The sequence below is a fragment of the Panthera leo genome, chromosome B4 (assembly GCF_018350215.1).
Source record: "Panthera leo isolate Ple1 chromosome B4, P.leo_Ple1_pat1.1, whole genome shotgun sequence".
NCBI lineage: Eukaryota > Metazoa > Chordata > Mammalia > Carnivora > Felidae > Panthera > Panthera leo.
Genome location: NC_056685.1, coordinates 74,489,142 through 74,506,577, shown reverse-complemented (window position 1 = coordinate 74,506,577; position 17,436 = coordinate 74,489,142). Strand labels below are relative to the sequence as shown.

At 54.9% G+C, this 17,436-nt stretch overlaps 1 protein-coding gene across 2 annotated transcripts in view; it reads left to right on the top strand.

The window, feature by feature from the left end:
- Positions 1-3,669: 3,669 nt before the first annotated feature.
- COL2A1 (collagen type II alpha 1 chain) overlaps positions 3,670-17,436 on the top strand; it is a 31,092-nt gene continuing 17,325 nt past the window's right edge. Inside the window, exons 1-16 of one of the 2 annotated variants that reach the window (XM_042946345.1) lie at positions 3,670-3,884; positions 8,010-8,216; positions 9,639-9,655; positions 10,089-10,121; positions 10,228-10,260; positions 10,359-10,412; positions 10,578-10,679; positions 11,889-11,966; positions 12,611-12,655; positions 12,759-12,812; positions 13,244-13,297; positions 14,063-14,116; positions 14,536-14,589; positions 14,708-14,761; positions 15,056-15,100; positions 15,645-15,698. In XM_042946345.1, the coding sequence (XP_042802279.1) occupies positions 3,800-3,884; positions 8,010-8,216; positions 9,639-9,655; positions 10,089-10,121; positions 10,228-10,260; positions 10,359-10,412; positions 10,578-10,679; positions 11,889-11,966; positions 12,611-12,655; positions 12,759-12,812; positions 13,244-13,297; positions 14,063-14,116; positions 14,536-14,589; positions 14,708-14,761; positions 15,056-15,100; positions 15,645-15,698 (1,023 nt within the window). In that variant the 5' untranslated portion in view covers positions 3,670-3,799. The remainder of the gene's footprint in view (positions 3,885-8,009; positions 8,217-9,638; positions 9,656-10,088; positions 10,122-10,227; positions 10,261-10,358; positions 10,413-10,577; positions 10,680-11,888; positions 11,967-12,610; positions 12,656-12,758; positions 12,813-13,243; positions 13,298-14,062; positions 14,117-14,535; positions 14,590-14,707; positions 14,762-15,055; positions 15,101-15,644; positions 15,699-17,436) is intronic. The other variant, XM_042946346.1, reaches the window with a different exon arrangement.

Below are 17,436 nucleotides of genomic sequence, written 5' to 3'. Positions count from 1 at the left end.
TTTTCTTCCACCCAGTGGGGGAACCAGCAGCTCTTTGATACAATTCTGCAGTTCAAGGCACCGCGGCGCTTCCGCATCTATGTTGCACTGCTAGGACAGGAGATTTTTTTTACATTAAGTGAACAAACATTTATTTTCATTATGTTTCACGGAGACCTTTCTAAAATGTAATGCGTAGCTCCCTGCCTCCTCAAAGAGACCATATTAAACTCAAAGGAACATTTTCCTGGACATTGAAGTTCATCACTGTGAACCACAGCACTGCGGCAGATGCCATGAAGCTGGATACCCCCTGGTGCCATTGAGGACCATGGAGCATTTGACCCCAGCCCTCTTGGCCCCAGGCTACCATGTTCTTTATTCACTGGGTCAACTTCATATTGAGTTTTCTACCTTCTTTTCTTGTCCCTTCTTGCTGTTCTTATTGTGCTTTCGTCCCACAACTGTTTTGCTATTTTACCTCTATCTTTCTGCATCTAATTGGTGAGGTCAGATGACATTACCTGTGAATGCAATATCTAAACCATGATCAACACACCCAGGGCAAGAGGGGCTGTACTATGCATAAAATGCATATGCTTTCAGTCTGTGACGTGAATTATGGCTGCTCAGGTTTCCGAGTGGTGCTTCATCCCCTGCTCACCGGTTTATTTCCTCTTCTTTTTAGCTTCTTGGCTATGTTCTGGATAGTGAGATTGCTGGGTAAGTAATCTCCAAATCCATGATTTTTTTTTTCTCTTTTTGCCACATACAGGTTCAGTCTTAGTCTGAGTCACAAATTAGAGGTTTTGAAATGGTAGTTGTTTGGATTCACGAATGGGTAAAATATTAATATTGGTGTTTAGTTGGCTTTAGAATTTAAATAATTTCCGTAATTTATTTTGGCTTTGTTGATTTAAATTTTAAATTTTATTTTGCTTTGCTCAATTCTCTTCTCTGATGAAAAAAAAAAAATCCGCCCCCCCCCCCCCACCACAGCAAGTGGAGAATGAAACTGTATTCACAGATGAACCATGATTACTGGGAAGAATCCAGAGTTCTTATATGTAGAAAGAGTTCACTAGCAAAGATGAATCACAGCGACAGAGGATGAAATCAAGAGCAACTTAGCTCAGAAGTATGCGGCACTTTGCCGCTGGTCAAACTAGATCACTTTGAAATAGGCTTTAATTTTTTCATATACTTTAGTGTTTTCCCCAAAACTTTGTTTTCGGTTGAACTTTTATGGCCATTTCTATTTGAGGTCAGTTGTATGTAGGTCTAGCTTGATAGCTGCCTATGTATTGCTTGCATCACAAAAGAAATCATATTTTGCAACTAAATGCACTAGTCCACAGGGGGTGCACCTAAGGCATCGCTCTTGTCCCAAGGGGCTCCCAGGCTTGTTGCTAAGATAAGACCAGTTAATACAAGGGTTAAAAAAAAAATGAGGGGCGCCTGGGTGGCTTGGTCGGTTAAGCGTCTGACTTCGGCTCAGGTCATGATCTCACAGTCTGTGAGTTCAAGCCCCGCGTCGGGCTCTGTGCTGACCGCTCAGAGCCTGGAGCCTGTTTCAGATTCTGTGTCTCCCTCTCTCTCTGCCCCTCCCCTGTTCATGCTCTGTCTCTCTCTGTCTCAAAAATAAATAAACGTTTAGAAAAAAAAAAATGAAAACCACACAGAAAACATATGTATCTTACAGTGTAACTGTGGATACGGGCTACAAGTGCCAGAGGGATTCAGAAAGGCAGGGAGACATTGTGTTCTAGAGATATCCGAGAAGGCTTCTCAGAGGGGCTCTCACCCAGGGGGTCTTGGGATTTGGTCATCCTACCTTGCCGGTGGAAGATGGGACCCATGGCCCCAAGGAGGGCACTGGGACACTGTAGGCCTTAGAGCAGCTTTCTCTGGGCAGAGGCTGGGACCGAGGAAAGGCTCAGAGCTTAATGCAACCTCCTTGAACAGGAGGTGAGGAAGAGAGTGAAGGAAGGCCCCTGGCGGGTAGAGGAGTTGGAACCAGTGGTTCAGTCCCTCACCCACCTCCATCCGGACTGCACGAAAATGTGGAGCCATCTCTTTAAACAGTGACAGTTCTTTCTCTCTCTGGCCAGCACACATGCACACAAGTCCTGCACTCTTGGAATTCGGGGCTCTACTCGGGGAAGCTTCATAGCATGGGGGAGTGGAGAGAGGGAAGGGAAGCCCAGAACTCCCTGTGTAGCTTCTTCCAAGTGCCCTCAACCTCCAGAAGGAAAGCACAGCAAAAACCCCACCGCCGAGGAGGTGAGATCCGGGCAAGTCAGACCCCCAAGTCCAAGTTTCACGAAAGTTTGTATTTTTCCTAAAGTTGTTTGAGAGACCTGACAGTCCTCGGGGACAGAAAACCATCTCGTCAAGAGGAAGGTCTGTTTGGGGTCCTTGCCTCTCTAATATCAATGGAGTGAGTCACCAGGAGCCAAGAGAAGAGCATGGCTGAGCCCTGAGAAGGAGGCAGCATCCGGCCAAGATGCCCCAAGGGAGCTCACCGGGGAAGGTGAAGTGAGGTGGGAAGCAGCAAGAGGGCCAGGGGGCCAACTAGGAAATTCTGGCTTCTCCCCTGGCTCACAGAACTCGGTCCAGCTGGAGCAGCCGCCTCACTCCCTGGACCGGGCTGCAGCAGTGACCAATGTCCCTGGCCAGAACTGCTCAACCCCGGGCGGCAGTGCCCACTCCCCCCCGGGGCCCTCTCCAGGCCCCCGGCCAGGAAGAGCAGACACCACGTCTGAGCCTGGAACTAGACAGTCCCCCACCTCGGCAGCACGCACGGTTTAGTCTGGGCTCCCTCCGTCCTCTGTAGCTGCTCAAGCCCCCTTCCCAGGGCCTGCCCCCGCCCCCACACCTTCACACAGGTCTCCCTCTGTGCTGTAACACACCGGCCCCTTTCCTGGCGATTGGCTCCGGCCAACTTCTGCCAAGGCTCCAGAGGAGGCTCTTTCTTCGCAGAGCTGGGTGGGGGAGGGGCTGGGGCCTGTCGTTCCGAATCTCCAGGTGGGAGCCCCGGGGCCAGGTACTCCGGGAAGCGGCCAGAAGGCTAGAAGATAGGCCGGGGCACCTCCCCAAACTTGGCCTTGCTTGCCAGTTTCCAAGAGTTGGATTCCGGATACCATCGCGAGCTCCCCCTGCGCCCTCCTCCCCTCCCCCTGCCCTAGGTCCCAACGCGGAGCCCCGCTAACTCTCCCCCGCTGCTCCTTTCTACCGCTTTCCCTCCTCCCTCCCAAGTCTTTTCCGTCCACGGTCTAGGGCTCGCGGCCTGCGCCTCTGCAAACACCCCCCGCCCCTCCAATCTGGGCAGAACTCCGAGGGGAGGGGCCGGAGGCCCCCCTTCCCGCCTGTGGTCGGAGGGGGCAGCGCCGCAGCCCTGGGTTGGGGGGAGGACAGCAGCCGTCTCTGCGCCCCGCCCGATCAGGCCACTCGGCACACTAGGGGTGGGGGGCGGGAAGCAGGGCTAGCGGAGAGGGGGGTCCGGCCCAGGCAGGTGCGGGCTCTGGCTGGGCCCAGGCCGGCTCCGGGGGCGGGGTCTCAGGTTACAGCCCGGCGGGGGGCCGGGGGCGGCCCGCGGTTTGGGCGAGTTCGCCAGCCTCGAGAGGGGCCGGACGCATATAACGGGCTCCGCGGAGGCGAGAAGACGCAGAGCGCTGTTGGGCTGCCGGGTCTCCTGCCTCCTCCTCCTGCTCCGAGGGCCTCCTGCATGAGGGCGCGGTAGAGACCCGGACCCACGCCGTGCTCCTGCCGCCTCGCTGCGCTCCGCTCGGGCCGGCTCCGCCAGGCCCCGCGGTGAGCCATGATCCGCCTCGGGGCTCCCCAGACGCTGGTGCTGCTGACGCTGCTCGTCGCCGCTGTCCTTCGGTGTCACGGCCAGGATGTCCGTAAGTCGCCCGGTCCCTGCCTGCCACCCTTCTGTGCCGTCCCTTCGCACCCTCCCCCGGCCCTCTCCCTCTCTGGAGCCGGCGGGTCCAGGCTAGAGTGGCTCCAGGGGTCATAGCGCGCCGAGACTTGGGCGCATGATGCGCAGGGGCTCACCTAGCGGAGTTCTGCAAGTCAGGGGCTCTGTTGGAGCGTCGGCTGGTGCAGGTCGCAGTTGGAGGCATTTGCAGGTCTCTACGTTGCGCAGGAATTTGAAACGTGCAAAGTGTCGGGTCGAGATGTTTGCGCATAGATTTAAGCGCGCTCTTTTCCACCAGCTTTGATAATTAAGCAGGCGCACACCCACCCATCTCACCTCCCCGAAGCACTCGGAGTGCAGCAAAACAGGTCGTGGCCCATCGATCTTAGGAGAAGTTGGAAAGGGCTCTAACGAAGGGACGAGCAAGCGCCAAAGGGTTGACCTCGCAGCCGCGTCCAGGGGTTGGTGGCTGGAGGGTTCAAAGGGGAGTTAGACAAAGGAGATGCTCTGAATCTGGTGGGCTGAAATCGGAGGCCACAAAAGAGAGGCTTCCGAGAGGCGCTCTGAGATCTCAGCGCCTCTCGCAGTTTCCTCCCCCTCCCGGCTGGCGCAGGAGCAAGGTGCAGCCCTCGTTCTCATCTCGACTTTGGCCGTGCCTCTTACGGGTATAGAAACTCCCCGTAGGAGAGGCCATCTGAAAGGCGATAACATTCCAACCAGACCGTGCTTTTTTCAAACGCCCCAGAAAATAGCGCCCCCTCCCCGCCGTCTTCCCCTCCAAACCCCGGAGGTACTACAATGAGTTACTCTTCTAAATTTCTGGAACTCACCGGGCTAGGCTCTGTGTGTGTGTGTGTGTGTGTAGCAGAGGAAGGGGGCACAGTTGGTCAATTGCTATAACAATTTCAGCCGAATATAGTTAGAGATGGCAGTTTTACGGTCTAGTCCAAAGGCGGTTCGGATCTCACCTTTCCATCGTCTCCTTTGGTAAAGTCCCACTGTCTGGGATTATATTCAGGACAAACGAAGCCTGGAAAGTGTATTAGGTAGAGAGGATTTTTTTTTTTCCCCACGTGTTTGGGCACGTTTCCGATGGCTGGGATTCCAGCTCTGTCTTTGTATGTTACAGATTGTAAATCAATCGCAGAGGAAACTGTTTGGGGAGGCGGGATGGAGGTGGGGGGGGTGGATCAAAATCCCTCTGCCGACGAGGCTCTATTTGGTGTCTCCTGCCACCAGGCTGTCTCCAGAGACGGTTTGGAGGGCTCTGGGCCCAGGAGGACTTTCCGTTCATTACAGTGGCTGACCCAGGCGGGGGCAGGACTGGAGCCCGCGGCGCAGTCGCAGCGAGCCCGGGGCAGGAGATTCTGGCCGGGTCGTCGCGTGCTGCGCTAACCTGGCGGCGCGCTCCCGGGCACTTGTTGGGATACGGTGTGTCCATCAGTGTTTCCGGCTCGGACTGGCTATATTTTTGTCCTCAATTTCCCTGTACACCCACAAAGCTGTCTTCTTGACTGACCTCTGCTTAGTGCACAGTGAAATTAGCTAAGTGAGTTTAAAATAATTCCCAAATTCTCCGTCTGTTATTAGAGGCGCTCACTTAAATGGCAGAGCGCTCTCACCGCCGCAACTTTCCCGGGAGTGAGTGAATTCCACAGTTTCTTGGGCCCAAACCTTCCAGTCGCTCCTCCTCCTCCTCCTCCTCCTCCTCCTCCTCCTCCTCCTCCTCCTCCTCCTCCTCCTCCTCCTCCCCGGGGTGGGGGGGGGGGGAGTGCATCGGGGCGGTTGACTTCGCTCCCAGGCGCATCCGAGCCTCGTAACCCCCTCCCCTGGGTCGGTGGACCCAAAGAAGTGACGTGGGGAAAGGCACAGTCTGCGTGGACGTCAGGAATGTCAGAAACCTAGAGCTCGGGCACGCCCCTCCTCCCCATCTGTCCACGACTTTGAGAAACTTATTGGAGGCGGCGTCTTTGACCCACATCTGCATTTCACAGCCCTCGCCTGCGAAAGTGCCCCTCGGCTGAGGGGAGAGACCTCAATCCTCCTTTGTGAGGCTTGTTTGCGTTGGGAGATTGGCAGCGATGGCTTCCAGATGGGGCTGAAATGCTGCCCGTATTTATTTAAACTGGTTCCTTGCGGAGACCTGTGAATCGGGCTCTGTGTGCGCTCGAGAAAAGCCCCATTCATGAGAGGCGAGGTCCGGTGGGTTCCCCCGGACTCCCTGACCCCCCTCTCCACAATGCCCCCCTGTGCCCGCCCGCCGCCACCTCCCGGGCTCCAGCCCTGCGCAAAGCGGCGGCGAAGCAAAAACAGTTCCCCGAAAGAGGTAACTTTTTAATTGGCCTGCCACAAAGGAGCACTTATACCGCGCTGCGGTAATGAGGGGAACCGGATCAGGCGCGCCGGGATGCTATCGGCAGCGGTTTCGAACAGCAATTATGGTGGTGCTGGGCTCCTCCGTCCACACCTAGGGGATCCGGTTACGGGGCTGGCTCCTTTCTGGGGCAGTCATTTAATCCCACTTTTCACCCTCCCAGTGTCTGTGGGCGAGCCGCGTCCAGAGCTGCTGCCAGAAGTCACCCAGCGGCTCTCACATCCCGCGCTGCCTGGCCCCGCCCCCGCGCATCCCGGGTCCGCCCTTCCTAGAGAAATCTGACCCGCATTCGGGTGCACCCCCTTCTCCCAGCGTTTTCTTTTTTCACCCTGGGCCCTCTTGGGTGAAGGTGGGCTTTTCCTCGGTCCAGACGGGAGACCATTAACCTCTGCTCCTTCTCCTTCCCCACCGCCTGATTTCTACCGTTCCAGCTATTTTAGCCGTGGGCGTGTCCCCGCAACTTCTGTGTTTACCCTGGGATCCCCCTACTCTGGCCGGGATTATCTTGCCTAAAGGCTGAGCGGATTTCTTCTGGTGGCAAGAGAAAAAAAAAAAAAGGAAGGTTTATCTTTAGGTTTTCAGAGTCTCCTTAAAGAGCAGGAGGCAGGCCCATTTCTTTCTCCGCCCACCTGGTTTGTGGCGCTTTCCTATTATTCATCCCCTGCAGCTGCCTTCGCTTTGGGGATTTTGATGAGAAAAACAGCGCTGGGCGCTCCCTAGCACGTGGTGCGGGCTCTTCAGCCCCTGGCGCTCTCGGGAGCGCTCTTGTCAGCACAGGTTTCGTTTGCAGGGTGAGTTCCAGACGGCAGGGCGCTGGTGGAGAGGGACTAGTCCGTGCCTTTCTCGGTCTTCATTCTTGGAGGAGGCCAGGCCGGGACTGGCTAATCTTAGCCCAGGCCAGGCATTCAAAGCCCCCAGCGCCCTCCCCGCCCCCCCCCCCCACATTGAGGTTTGTCTTCTGATGAAGGTAGGCTCTCTCCAGGGAGGGCTACAGCTGGAGGTCAGCAGAGGGGAGCCCCTACGCCCTTCTTGTCTCCCAAGGCATTTTGTTAGCCTGCTGGGGGTCCCAAGGGCATTTTTTGAATGGGCCCCTATCCTCCTCCCCAAATTGGCCCGAATTCTAATATGATTTAAGTCGTGGGACATGATCCTATTTCTCACCGCTCCTCCTTTAACCCCCACCCCGTATATCCGCTTTTGGAATCTGGTTGTTTATAGATTCTAATTCTTGTGGGTTGAATTTTCTACATGCCTCCTGCATTGTAGCTGTCAGTCCTTTTTAGCAAATCCCGTAGTTCCTAGAGGAAGGCAGAAAAAAGGCCTCTGTTCCTGTGCTGGGGGGGGGGGGGTGTCTCCATTTTCCCCTCTCCTCTGGACAGTTCCTGAGTTCCCACTCGGAGTCCCCGCCCCCCCAACACCCTTGGGTCTGCCCCAGGCATTCGGAAGAGAATATGGTACAGTAGCACCCCTCGCCCACCTTCACTGCTGGGGCAGGGTTTTCACTGGTCAATGGATAGCACAGTGCAAGGTGCACAATAAACATATGTTGACTGCACAAAAGATTGAATGATGTCTTAGAAAAATGATTTCCAAGTTCTCTACTTTTGGATGGCCGGAGCCCATCATTCTTCGAATGATGTCAAGTTGACTGCAACCTCTTTCTCTTTTTCTCTTCTGGCTCCCCACCCCTCCTTCCCTTCACTCTCTGCTTCCCCTGCCCCGCCCTTGGTGCAGAGAAGGCTGGCAGCTGTGTGCAGGACGGGCAGAGGTATAATGATAAGGATGTGTGGAAGCCCGAGCCCTGCCGGATCTGTGTCTGTGACACTGGGACTGTCCTCTGCGACGACATAATCTGTGAAGACATGAAAGACTGCCTCAGCCCTGAGACCCCCTTCGGAGAGTGCTGCCCCATCTGCTCAACTGACCTCGCCACTGCCAGTGGTCGTAATTTATTTATTTCCTCTTCCACATAAATAAATTACTTGCAGGTGCAGCAAACCTCCCATGGATGCTGGTCATCTCTGCGCGGCAGAGGGGCTGGTTATCCATGGGACCCCGGCAGCTGAAGCTGAAAGGAAAGGCCACTTCTTGCCTGCGGGTTGAAAGTGAATGAGCCTGGGACACTAGAGGGGTCCCTCCTCACCTAAAACCTCCAAAAAAGTACGCTTCCAAGATACGGAAGGACAGATGTGGTTCCACAAAAGGATCCTCTCTGGAATCCTCTCTGATCACTAGAGCTGCAATGGAGAGCCCATATCCTGTGGGCCGAACCCCAGATTAATTCCCCAGATTAATTAGTTACCCACACCTTGTCTTCTCTGTAGACGACCACTAATGGTCTTCAGTGGGGAGACAGGGCGGGCTCCCTCTTTGAAATCTGGAACGTTGGTGGCAGTTGCCTTTTGTTGTCTTTACCTCTCTTGGAGTTAACTGCCAATTACGAAGCGAGTTAATAGGAGAAGGAGGGGCTGGGCTCTGAGAGATGGCGCTGGGCTGGAGCCCTGCAGGCGTGTGCTCTGGTGGGTTTACTCACTCCCAGCCAGAACCAGTGCTGGTGGACCACATGTGTGCACGTGACCCCTCCCCAGCACTTGAACATACGCCCCATCTCCCTGCGGGGGAAAGGGGGTGGTGGGGACGGGTACATGCCTAGGTCTCTTGGGTGGCCCTCACTGTCCCCTTCCTACTCAAACAGAGAAGAAAGTTGAAAGGGAAGCAAGGAGTTGCCCTTCCTTAACACCTTCACCAACACTGGCAAGCTGCTTTTATGGTCTAGATTTCCCGATCATTTCTGAGGCCCCAGTGGGGGAAGTGGTGAGGGCCTCACTGCTTTGAAGGGGGAAGGGATCATTGATTTGTGGGGGTGGGGGGTGCTGGCTTCGATGCTGTCTATAACTCCTCTGCCCTGCTGTGTTTTTGTGCTCGCTTCAAGGAGACCCCGCTTGAACGTAAGACCCTTCTACCTCCCTAACCCTTCTTCCGGGAGGGCTTGGGCTGTGGGAAGGGCTTCCTGCCCTGTGAGGAGAGAAGAGACTGGACCTTCTGCCAGCTTCTGGTGTTTCCTTTCTTGGTGCTCATGAGATCTTGAGCTGCTCATTTTCTCTTCATACGCCCTGCTCCATTCTTTTGCATGCTGACTGCTTTCTTAATAACAAAGTCTGGGTCCTCTCCATTCCTCGTGGGACCTCCAGCAACCCCAGGACCCCAGTGACCCTAACATCCCAACAGAGGGACAGGAAGCTGCCTCCTTCCCGGGTTGCATCCTTGTCTTTGTTTAATCCATTAGAGAGTGTTTGAGCACAAGAACTTGTGCTAACCCATCTCACAAATCTTTCATTCTTCTCTATTCTTTCCCACTTGCAGGGCAACCAGGACCAAAGGTAAGGGTTTTTTTTTTTTTTCCTTTTTTTTTTTTTTTAAAGTTTATTTGAGAGAGAGACAGAGAGACAGTGTGAGAGGGGGAGGGGCAGAGAGAGAGAGGGAGGCACAGAATCTGAAGCAGGCCCCAGGCTCAGAGCTGTTCGATGCAGGGCTCGAACTCACGAGCCTAGCGGGGAGATCGTGACCTAAGGTGAAGTCGGAGACTGAACCAACTGAGCTACCCAGGTGCCCCTCTTTTCCTTTTTTTGTCTCTGTTTTTGCTTTCTTCAGGAGCAATGTTGTGCTCACCCAGCCTGTGATTTTGTAGGCAGCAGGCAGAGCTCTGTGTTACGGGGCGGGGGGACCTCAATGCTCAGGCTGCAGGGCAGGGTTTCGTGCTGGGGGCTTTAGTGGGCTTGTGGGGCTCCGTCCTCACAATGTGTCGTGTTTCAGGGACAGAAAGGAGAACCCGGAGACATTAAGGATGTAAGTACACATTGTCCTCACGTCGGTTGCCTCCACTGCTCCGAGGGGGTCGGCTCCTTGGGCTCCCTCTAACTTGCCATCCTCTGGGTCTCTGTCTCTCTCACAGATTGTAGGACCCAAAGGACCTCCTGGGCCTCAGGTAAGAAAGGGAGAAATCCCTTCTCCCACCTCTTCCTCAAGTCACTGTTCTGCAGGCCCCTGGCCATGCTGTCATCTCATCATTCCCTTCACCTTCAGGGACCTGCAGGTGAACAAGGACCCAGAGGGGATCGTGGCGACAAAGGTGAAAAAGTGAGTAGAGAAAAGCTGCCCGATTCCTGTGGAACCCCCAGATCCTCCGGGCATCCCCTCTGCCCCCTCCCATGTGCATGACCACCTCCTCGGGGGCAGCCGTGGCCAGGGCGGTTCTTGTGTAAATCCTGCTTCACACGGGTGCCCTTCTCTCTTTCTGCCAAGGGTGCCCCTGGACCGCGTGGCAGAGACGGAGAGCCTGGGACCCCTGGAAATCCCGGCCCCCCTGGTCCTCCTGGCCCCCCTGGCCCCCCTGGCCTCGGTGGAGTAAGTATCCTTATGTCCCCTTCCTTCAGCTGCCCCTCCAGAAAAATGTGGCTTCTAAATTGCTACTCCTGCTTACCTGGCTGGCTCCCAGGCCGGCCAGCAGTGTGTGCACAGCCTGCCCGTGGGCTTCTCCCCGGGCCTGTAATTTAGCGGAATCACATATTAGGCATCAGACTGTGGCGCTAAGGGATGACTTTTTTCACTCACTGGGTTTCTGCAAAGAAAGTCTTCAGTTACCTGGCTCCCAGGCGTCTGTACTGTGCGGTCGATTCTTGGGCATGGGTGTGGGGCCGGGGGAGAGGATGACTGGGCACTTGTAGTTCCCTGGAAGAAGAGAGACCACTGTCCTTGGAAGACATTTAATCGTGGCCCTTGCCAAGTACATTCCAAGGGACTATTCATTCTCATGAAAGAGCCCCACTGACTGAAGGTGTGTGGCTCCAGTCATTTTTGGAATGAAGCCAGCCAACGAACTGTGTTATTGTCCAGTTTTTGCAGGTTTGCCGTTTTGATGTTTGCTGCGTTTCAAATTCTTGAGTGGCTCGCAGATGCCTGCTACCTTCCTTGCTGAAAAATTTTAAGGTTGTGGGTTTTAGTCTTTGGCTGGACGATAAAGACCTGGAAATTTTTTTTTCTGAAACCCTGTGAAGCGATGTTTGAGTTACATTTCTCAACGTAGGTTAAACAGCCTATTTACCATTTTAGAATTTATTTTTTTTAACGTTTATTTATTTTTGAGACAGAGAGAGACAGAGCATGAATGGGGGAGGGTCAGAGAGAGAGGGAGACACAGAATCTGAAACAGGCTCCAGGCTCTGAGCTGTCAGCACAGAGCCCGACGCGGGGCTCGAACTCACGGACCGCGAGATCGTGACCTGAGCCGAAGTCGGCCGCTTAACCGACTGAGCCACCCAGGCGCCCCCCATTTTAGAATTTAAAGTGTAATCCTGTAAAATGAAATGCAAGTCACGGATGCTTCTCCAAATAGCACTGCATCTTCCAGGGAAATGAGTGTGCCGCTGTCATCTAATAACACATTTCCACACCGTTTTTTCAGGAATCGTTGGTAATTCTATCCGATGCTAGGTTAGTTTCCAACAATTAGAGTTTATCTGAAGTTAAGGTTTGGTTTTTTTTTTTTCGATACCGATTTACAGCGGAACTACATGGAGCCTGTCGGGCTCCTAATGTGGTTGGGTTTATTTGCAGAACTTTGCTGCCCAGATGGCCGGAGGATTTGATGAGAAGGCTGGTGGTGCCCAGATGGGAGTGATGCAAGGGCCAATGGTAAGACAAGACGTCAGTTTTTTGGGTTTGGTTTTTTTGGCAGCCAAAATGGCAGGCGGTGGCCCTTAGCAGAGTCAGAGAAGCTGACAACCTCACTTTACAGATAATTGCGTAGAGCAGCTCTTCTCCACCGGTTATGTAACCTCCCATGCGGTTAGCGCAACGCATTTGGTTTTTAATGGTGACGGATGCCGGTTTCAATGATGCGCTGGAGTGACCAAGAAGAATGAGGATGGAGAGACACATATAGGCTGGTCTGTTGCAAGGCTGGTTGCTACTGCTCTTGGACTGAGAACTGAAGAACGCAGACAGCAGCCACTGTTCTCCAGCATCCACAAGGCTTCCAGCAGGAAATCTCGGCCCTGCGGCTTGGACTTGGCACATGCTAAATGAAACTCAGACTTTAGTAAACATGGCTGCGGGCCAGGAGAGAGCAAGGCCAGCTTCTCTATCCAAATGGTGCCTATAAATAAATAGATTGTTGTGCGGGGAGCGGGAAATGAGAGGGAGCAGCCACTGGATGCCCCCTCCCCACGGGGTAAATTGTGTCCTTTGTCTGGGCCCTCGGCTGGCAGGAGGTGGCCCGCGGGAGGCCGCTGGCGAGGCAATTCCGCTGAGCTTCCTCCTTTTCTGTTCCGATGCAGGGCCCCATGGGACCTCGAGGGCCTCCAGGCCCTGCTGGTGCTCCCGTAAGTACTGGGTCTTTCCTGGTGGTGGTGGCGGCGCGGATGCTTTCAAGCTCTCGGGTGGCAGTTTGTAGGGCTAACCTGGTGTCCTCCTGTTACTTTTTAGGGACCTCAAGGATTTCAAGGCAACCCTGGAGAACCTGGGGAACCCGGTGTCTCTGTGAGTGCCAGCGCCGGGCCCTGTACTCCCCCTGGGGAGCCTCCAGTGATGGACCACCCAGCTCCCGGCACTGTCACCTCCCTGGCTCTGCCCAGAGCTTTCCCAGGGGAGGGCCCCGAGGAAATCTAGATGCCACTTCTTAGCTCTGTGGGATCTCTGACAGAGAGCCACGGCAGGCGAGGACCACCAGGAGCTCTGTCACAACAGTCCCCTTTCTGGGCCGCCCCTGGCCTGTGCCTCCTGCTGCCTTCCAGTACAGTCGGCCCTGCACGCTCACTCTCTCTCAGCACAGAGTGGGAAGACCCCTGCACCCCATCTTTCTTCCTTATGGGGGGAACTAGATTCCAGAGGCTATAGTACCGAAGTTTTGTCTACCGATCAGGTATCGTCCCACTCCGGCCATCTCTTAGACTCCCTCACTTTGTTTGTAGGGTCCCATGGGTCCCCGCGGTCCTCCTGGCCCCCCTGGAAAGCCTGGCGATGATGTGAGTACACCTGACCAGTCAAACGAGTGGATGCCTCCTTTGGGAGGGTCTGGAGGGGGTGTATGTGCTGGGGCAGAAGCGCCCTTGGCTTGGTCCGGGGGAAAGTGTCCTTAGGGGCAGAACTGGTCAGTCGGAGTCTCAGACCCTGTCTACTGTCTACATTCCCACTTGCGAGTGCCCGGGGACTGCTTGGGACCCACTGGGGAGGGAAATAATTAAAACATCATTAGCTCCACGAAGGGAAATTGAGAAACAAGAGAAGGGAAAGGGAAAACACAGAGGGACAGATGTAGAGAAGGAAAAACAAAGGAAGACACTCAACAGCCCAGCATTATCTTACTTGTAAATGAGTTAGGAAAAGCGCAGCCTGAGTCAGGATGTCTGCAAAGGATGCAAACGAAGTGAAGGGAGTTGGCTCTCGAACTATTCTTATGAATCGCATTAGACAGCAAAAAGTCTCTCAGGGTAAGGCAGTGCTGGCCCTATGGGCAGAGCCTAGGAGGGGAGAGAGAAAAGCCCCCCGGGGCAGCTGGGGGCTGGGGGGGACGGAGAAGCTTGCCCAGCTGTCTGAAAGAATGCATGGTGACCCAGGAGGGGCATTCAAAGTGTGGAATCTGAAGGAGGTGGTGGGGGCGGGGCGGGGCGGGCAGGGAGTAAGCAGGTGGGCAAAGGCATAGAAAACTAAGAGGAGAGAGGTGATCTGGATCGTGCCAACTGTGCTACCTTGTCTTCTGGAGAAGCTGAAATACATCTCTCTCCCTTCAGGGTGAAGCCGGAAAGCCTGGAAAATCTGGTGAAAGAGGCCCTCCTGGCCCTCAGGTAAAGCCCTCCCCGCCTTTCCCAGCCCCGAACCTCGTTGTGAGTCTCCCTCCTTTGCAGCCAAGGCAGTGGCCTCGCACCCAGCTCATCCAGTTGGGTTAGCTCACTTCTAAAGCAGAATTCCAGCAGCCCCTACGTACATCAGACCTTCGTGCTGATGTTTAGGATCCTGACACAGGCCCACGGGGTGGGGATGGCTAGGCAGCTGTTATATACACCCATTTTCCCATAAGATGGGGGAAGCACGGCGAGGGGGGCTCTGGGATCTACTGAAAGAACTGTCCAAGTGCTGGGCTTCTGACCGCCCCCCCTCCCGCCCCGGCCTGAGGGAGCTGGCTCTGGAGACTCTCTGCAGTGCGGGTCTGCCTCTCCTGGGCCCTTCCGCACTGTGCCTTCAACGTCTCCTCTTTGGACTGCAGGGTGCTCGCGGCTTCCCAGGAACCCCAGGCCTTCCTGGCGTCAAGGGTCACAGAGTAAGTATCACGGACGCGGGGGTTGGGAGGAAGGAATTGCCCTGGGGAGAGAAAAATCATTTGGGGGGCACGAATCTTCTTCCAGAAGTGTGATCGAACGTTTTCTCCTGTCCCCTAGGGCTACCCAGGTCTAGATGGTGCTAAGGGAGAAGCTGGTGCTCCAGGTGTGAAGGTAAGGACCAAGAAGCACGTGGGGACAATGGAGGAGCCTTTCTTTCCGGTCAAGGAGATGCTATTGAGTCCGTGGAGTTAGGATGTCAGAACGGCTTTGGCTGGGAACACCCAGTCCTACATCCTGATGGAGGAGCAGGAGGCCTGGAGAGCTCGGGGAATTGTCCCTCACAGAACTGAACTTTGGGGGGGGTCTCGGTGGTAGCTGAGTTGACCAGAGATTTCAGCTTCCTCCTTGGGAGTTTTCTGGGGGCAGTGGAGTCCCGCTCACTGACACTGTGCATCTTTTTTCCAGGGTGAGAGTGGTTCACCGGGTGAGAATGGTTCCCCGGGCCCAATGGTGAGTGTGAATATCACCCCCTGGGGAGGCCCTCGGGACGCTCTTCAGACGTCTCCTAAAGCCTAGTAGATGACTCTGCTATGGACACCACTGCTCCCTTTGTGCAGAGGAGATACTCGGTTTTGTAGATTTGATCTGGTTACGATCAGATCCAAAAGCTAAATTTATCAGCTAGATGATTTGTTCAAGGTGTCACCAGTGTTTCCTTGAAATAGCCCGTGAACACACTTAGGATGTACTTCAGTTTTTTAAAATTCTGTTTATTCTCCACGTTTTGAGGGGGGTGTTCGTCTATTGCACAAAGCAAGGCACGCCTGTGACCAGACTCCTGACAGTAACGACAGGAGCGTGTGTGTGGTCTGCTGGGCAGAAGAACTTTGATGTGATATGAGAAGTTCTAGATGGGTCGGGAAGGCAGGATCAGGGGCATCCACACCTTTGCCTCCCGGGCACACGCACGCTCCCCACTCCGGTGTCTGGGAAGGACTTGTGGAGCGTCGTTAAGCCGACTCATGCGTGTGTTGGCCTGGTGTGTGTGTTCCAGGGTCCCCGCGGCCTGCCTGGTGAGAGAGGACGGACTGGCCCCGCTGGGGCTGCGGTGAGTAATGACAAGGCCAAAGGCCACCTTTTGGCCGGCCCTTTAGAGATTACAAGGCACTTTCGTGGGTGGCTGTTTTGCTTGACCCTCAAAATGACCCCGTGAGGCACAGAGAGCATTGTCACCCCGTGAGGATTATCTCTGAGTAACCCTGCTGCAAATCCCCAGGCCGAGTCTGCACCGTTGAAGGACAGCGATGGGAGGGTTGGTTGGTGAGGGCAGGATTCTCTCTTAACCAGGCTGGATGGTGCAGGTAATCCCTTTCGCAGGGATTTAACCCCCCACCCCCCACGCCCCCGGTCAATCCAGTTTGAACTTATGGACAGACTTACGATGCTGTGCTACTCTCTGTTCTTTCTGGCTTTTGAGATGATGCCCTATTAAAGCATAACAGTCTAGCATCAACTAGGCACATGGGGTCTTTATACTTGACATTGCTGCTGCCGCTGGTGATACTGTGATAGATAATCCCAGTGGCCACCCTGCCACAGGCACTTCCTTGGGTTAATACCTTACATGCTTTGTCTCACCGAATCTCCCCTCATATCCTGTGAAGTAGATTCTGTTCTTCTCCCCATTTTAGGGAAGGAGAAACCGAGGCACAGAAAGGTTGCATAGCTTAAGACCCTGCTCGGCAGCCTCCGCCTCTGGTGGCCTCTTGTTGACGTGGGAAGTGAAGGGCACAGGGATTTGCAGGGGATTTGCGGCGGGCGGCGGAGGGCGCAGGTGTTTATTTCTGATCCCTCAGCAATGGAGAGCCCTTGTAGGCGCTTGGTCAGGCGAGTGATGTGATGAAAGCTGTGTTTAAGAAAGATTATGCTTTCGGTTGAGCTCATACCCCAGCCACCCAGGCTCCAAGGCCCCTCCTCACAGGCCATTGCAGGGCTGGCCAAAGTAAATCAGCTTCACTCACTCTGCTGCCTCCTGCATAATGTATCGGTTTGGCAGAAATTTCCCTCCAGAGCAGATCAGTGAGATACAGGCAGCCCCGACCCCCGTTTGTCCCCCGGAGCTGCTGAGGTGCCTTGTCCCAGGGTCACTTTGTGTGAGGGGATTAGAGAGTGCTGGGGCTGCCAAGAAACACTGCTATTTTTGCAGACTATTAGGACCTGGCCTGTGGCTCTTTGGCCGGGCCCGGAGCTGTGGTGGCCGCACCCTGTCAGGGGCAGAGACGAGCCGCATCCCTGTTCTTCCTCCTTGCCGAGCACAGCAGGCCTTGCTCCTTGCTCCTCCCCGCTGGTTCCTGTCCCCGCAGTAGTCAGGCTGGCAGGCTGCGTATAGGCTTTGGCATAGAAAGTTGACAACGTCACGCAGTTCCAAGTGCAGGCCTGGTGTCAAGGCTGGGCCCGGGACGGGGCTGGGCTGGCCTCTGCCTGCTGTGGTCACGTGCCCCCTTGGGCCAGACTGTGCCCTCTCCCAGCTCTGCTGCGGGGAGAGCCACCGAAGCCAGCACAGGCCTCGCGGGTCATGCTGGGCCCCAGGCCTCTCCTCTGGCCAACCCCCGGAGGGAAGGTGCTCCATAGCTTCCCGAAGCAGCCGGCCTGGCCCAGAATGGGCCGTGGCCAACGCTGAGGCTTTATGTTCCCTCTGACATTTTTTTTCTGTCAAGTCTCCTCTTGCGTTCTTGTTTAATGCCAGTCTGGAGCATCTCAGTCAGGAGAAATGGATCATAGCCAGGAAGAAGATTTGAGTCTTATTTAAAATATGAGCTCCCCGCCAAAGCATCCTTCTTCAGCAC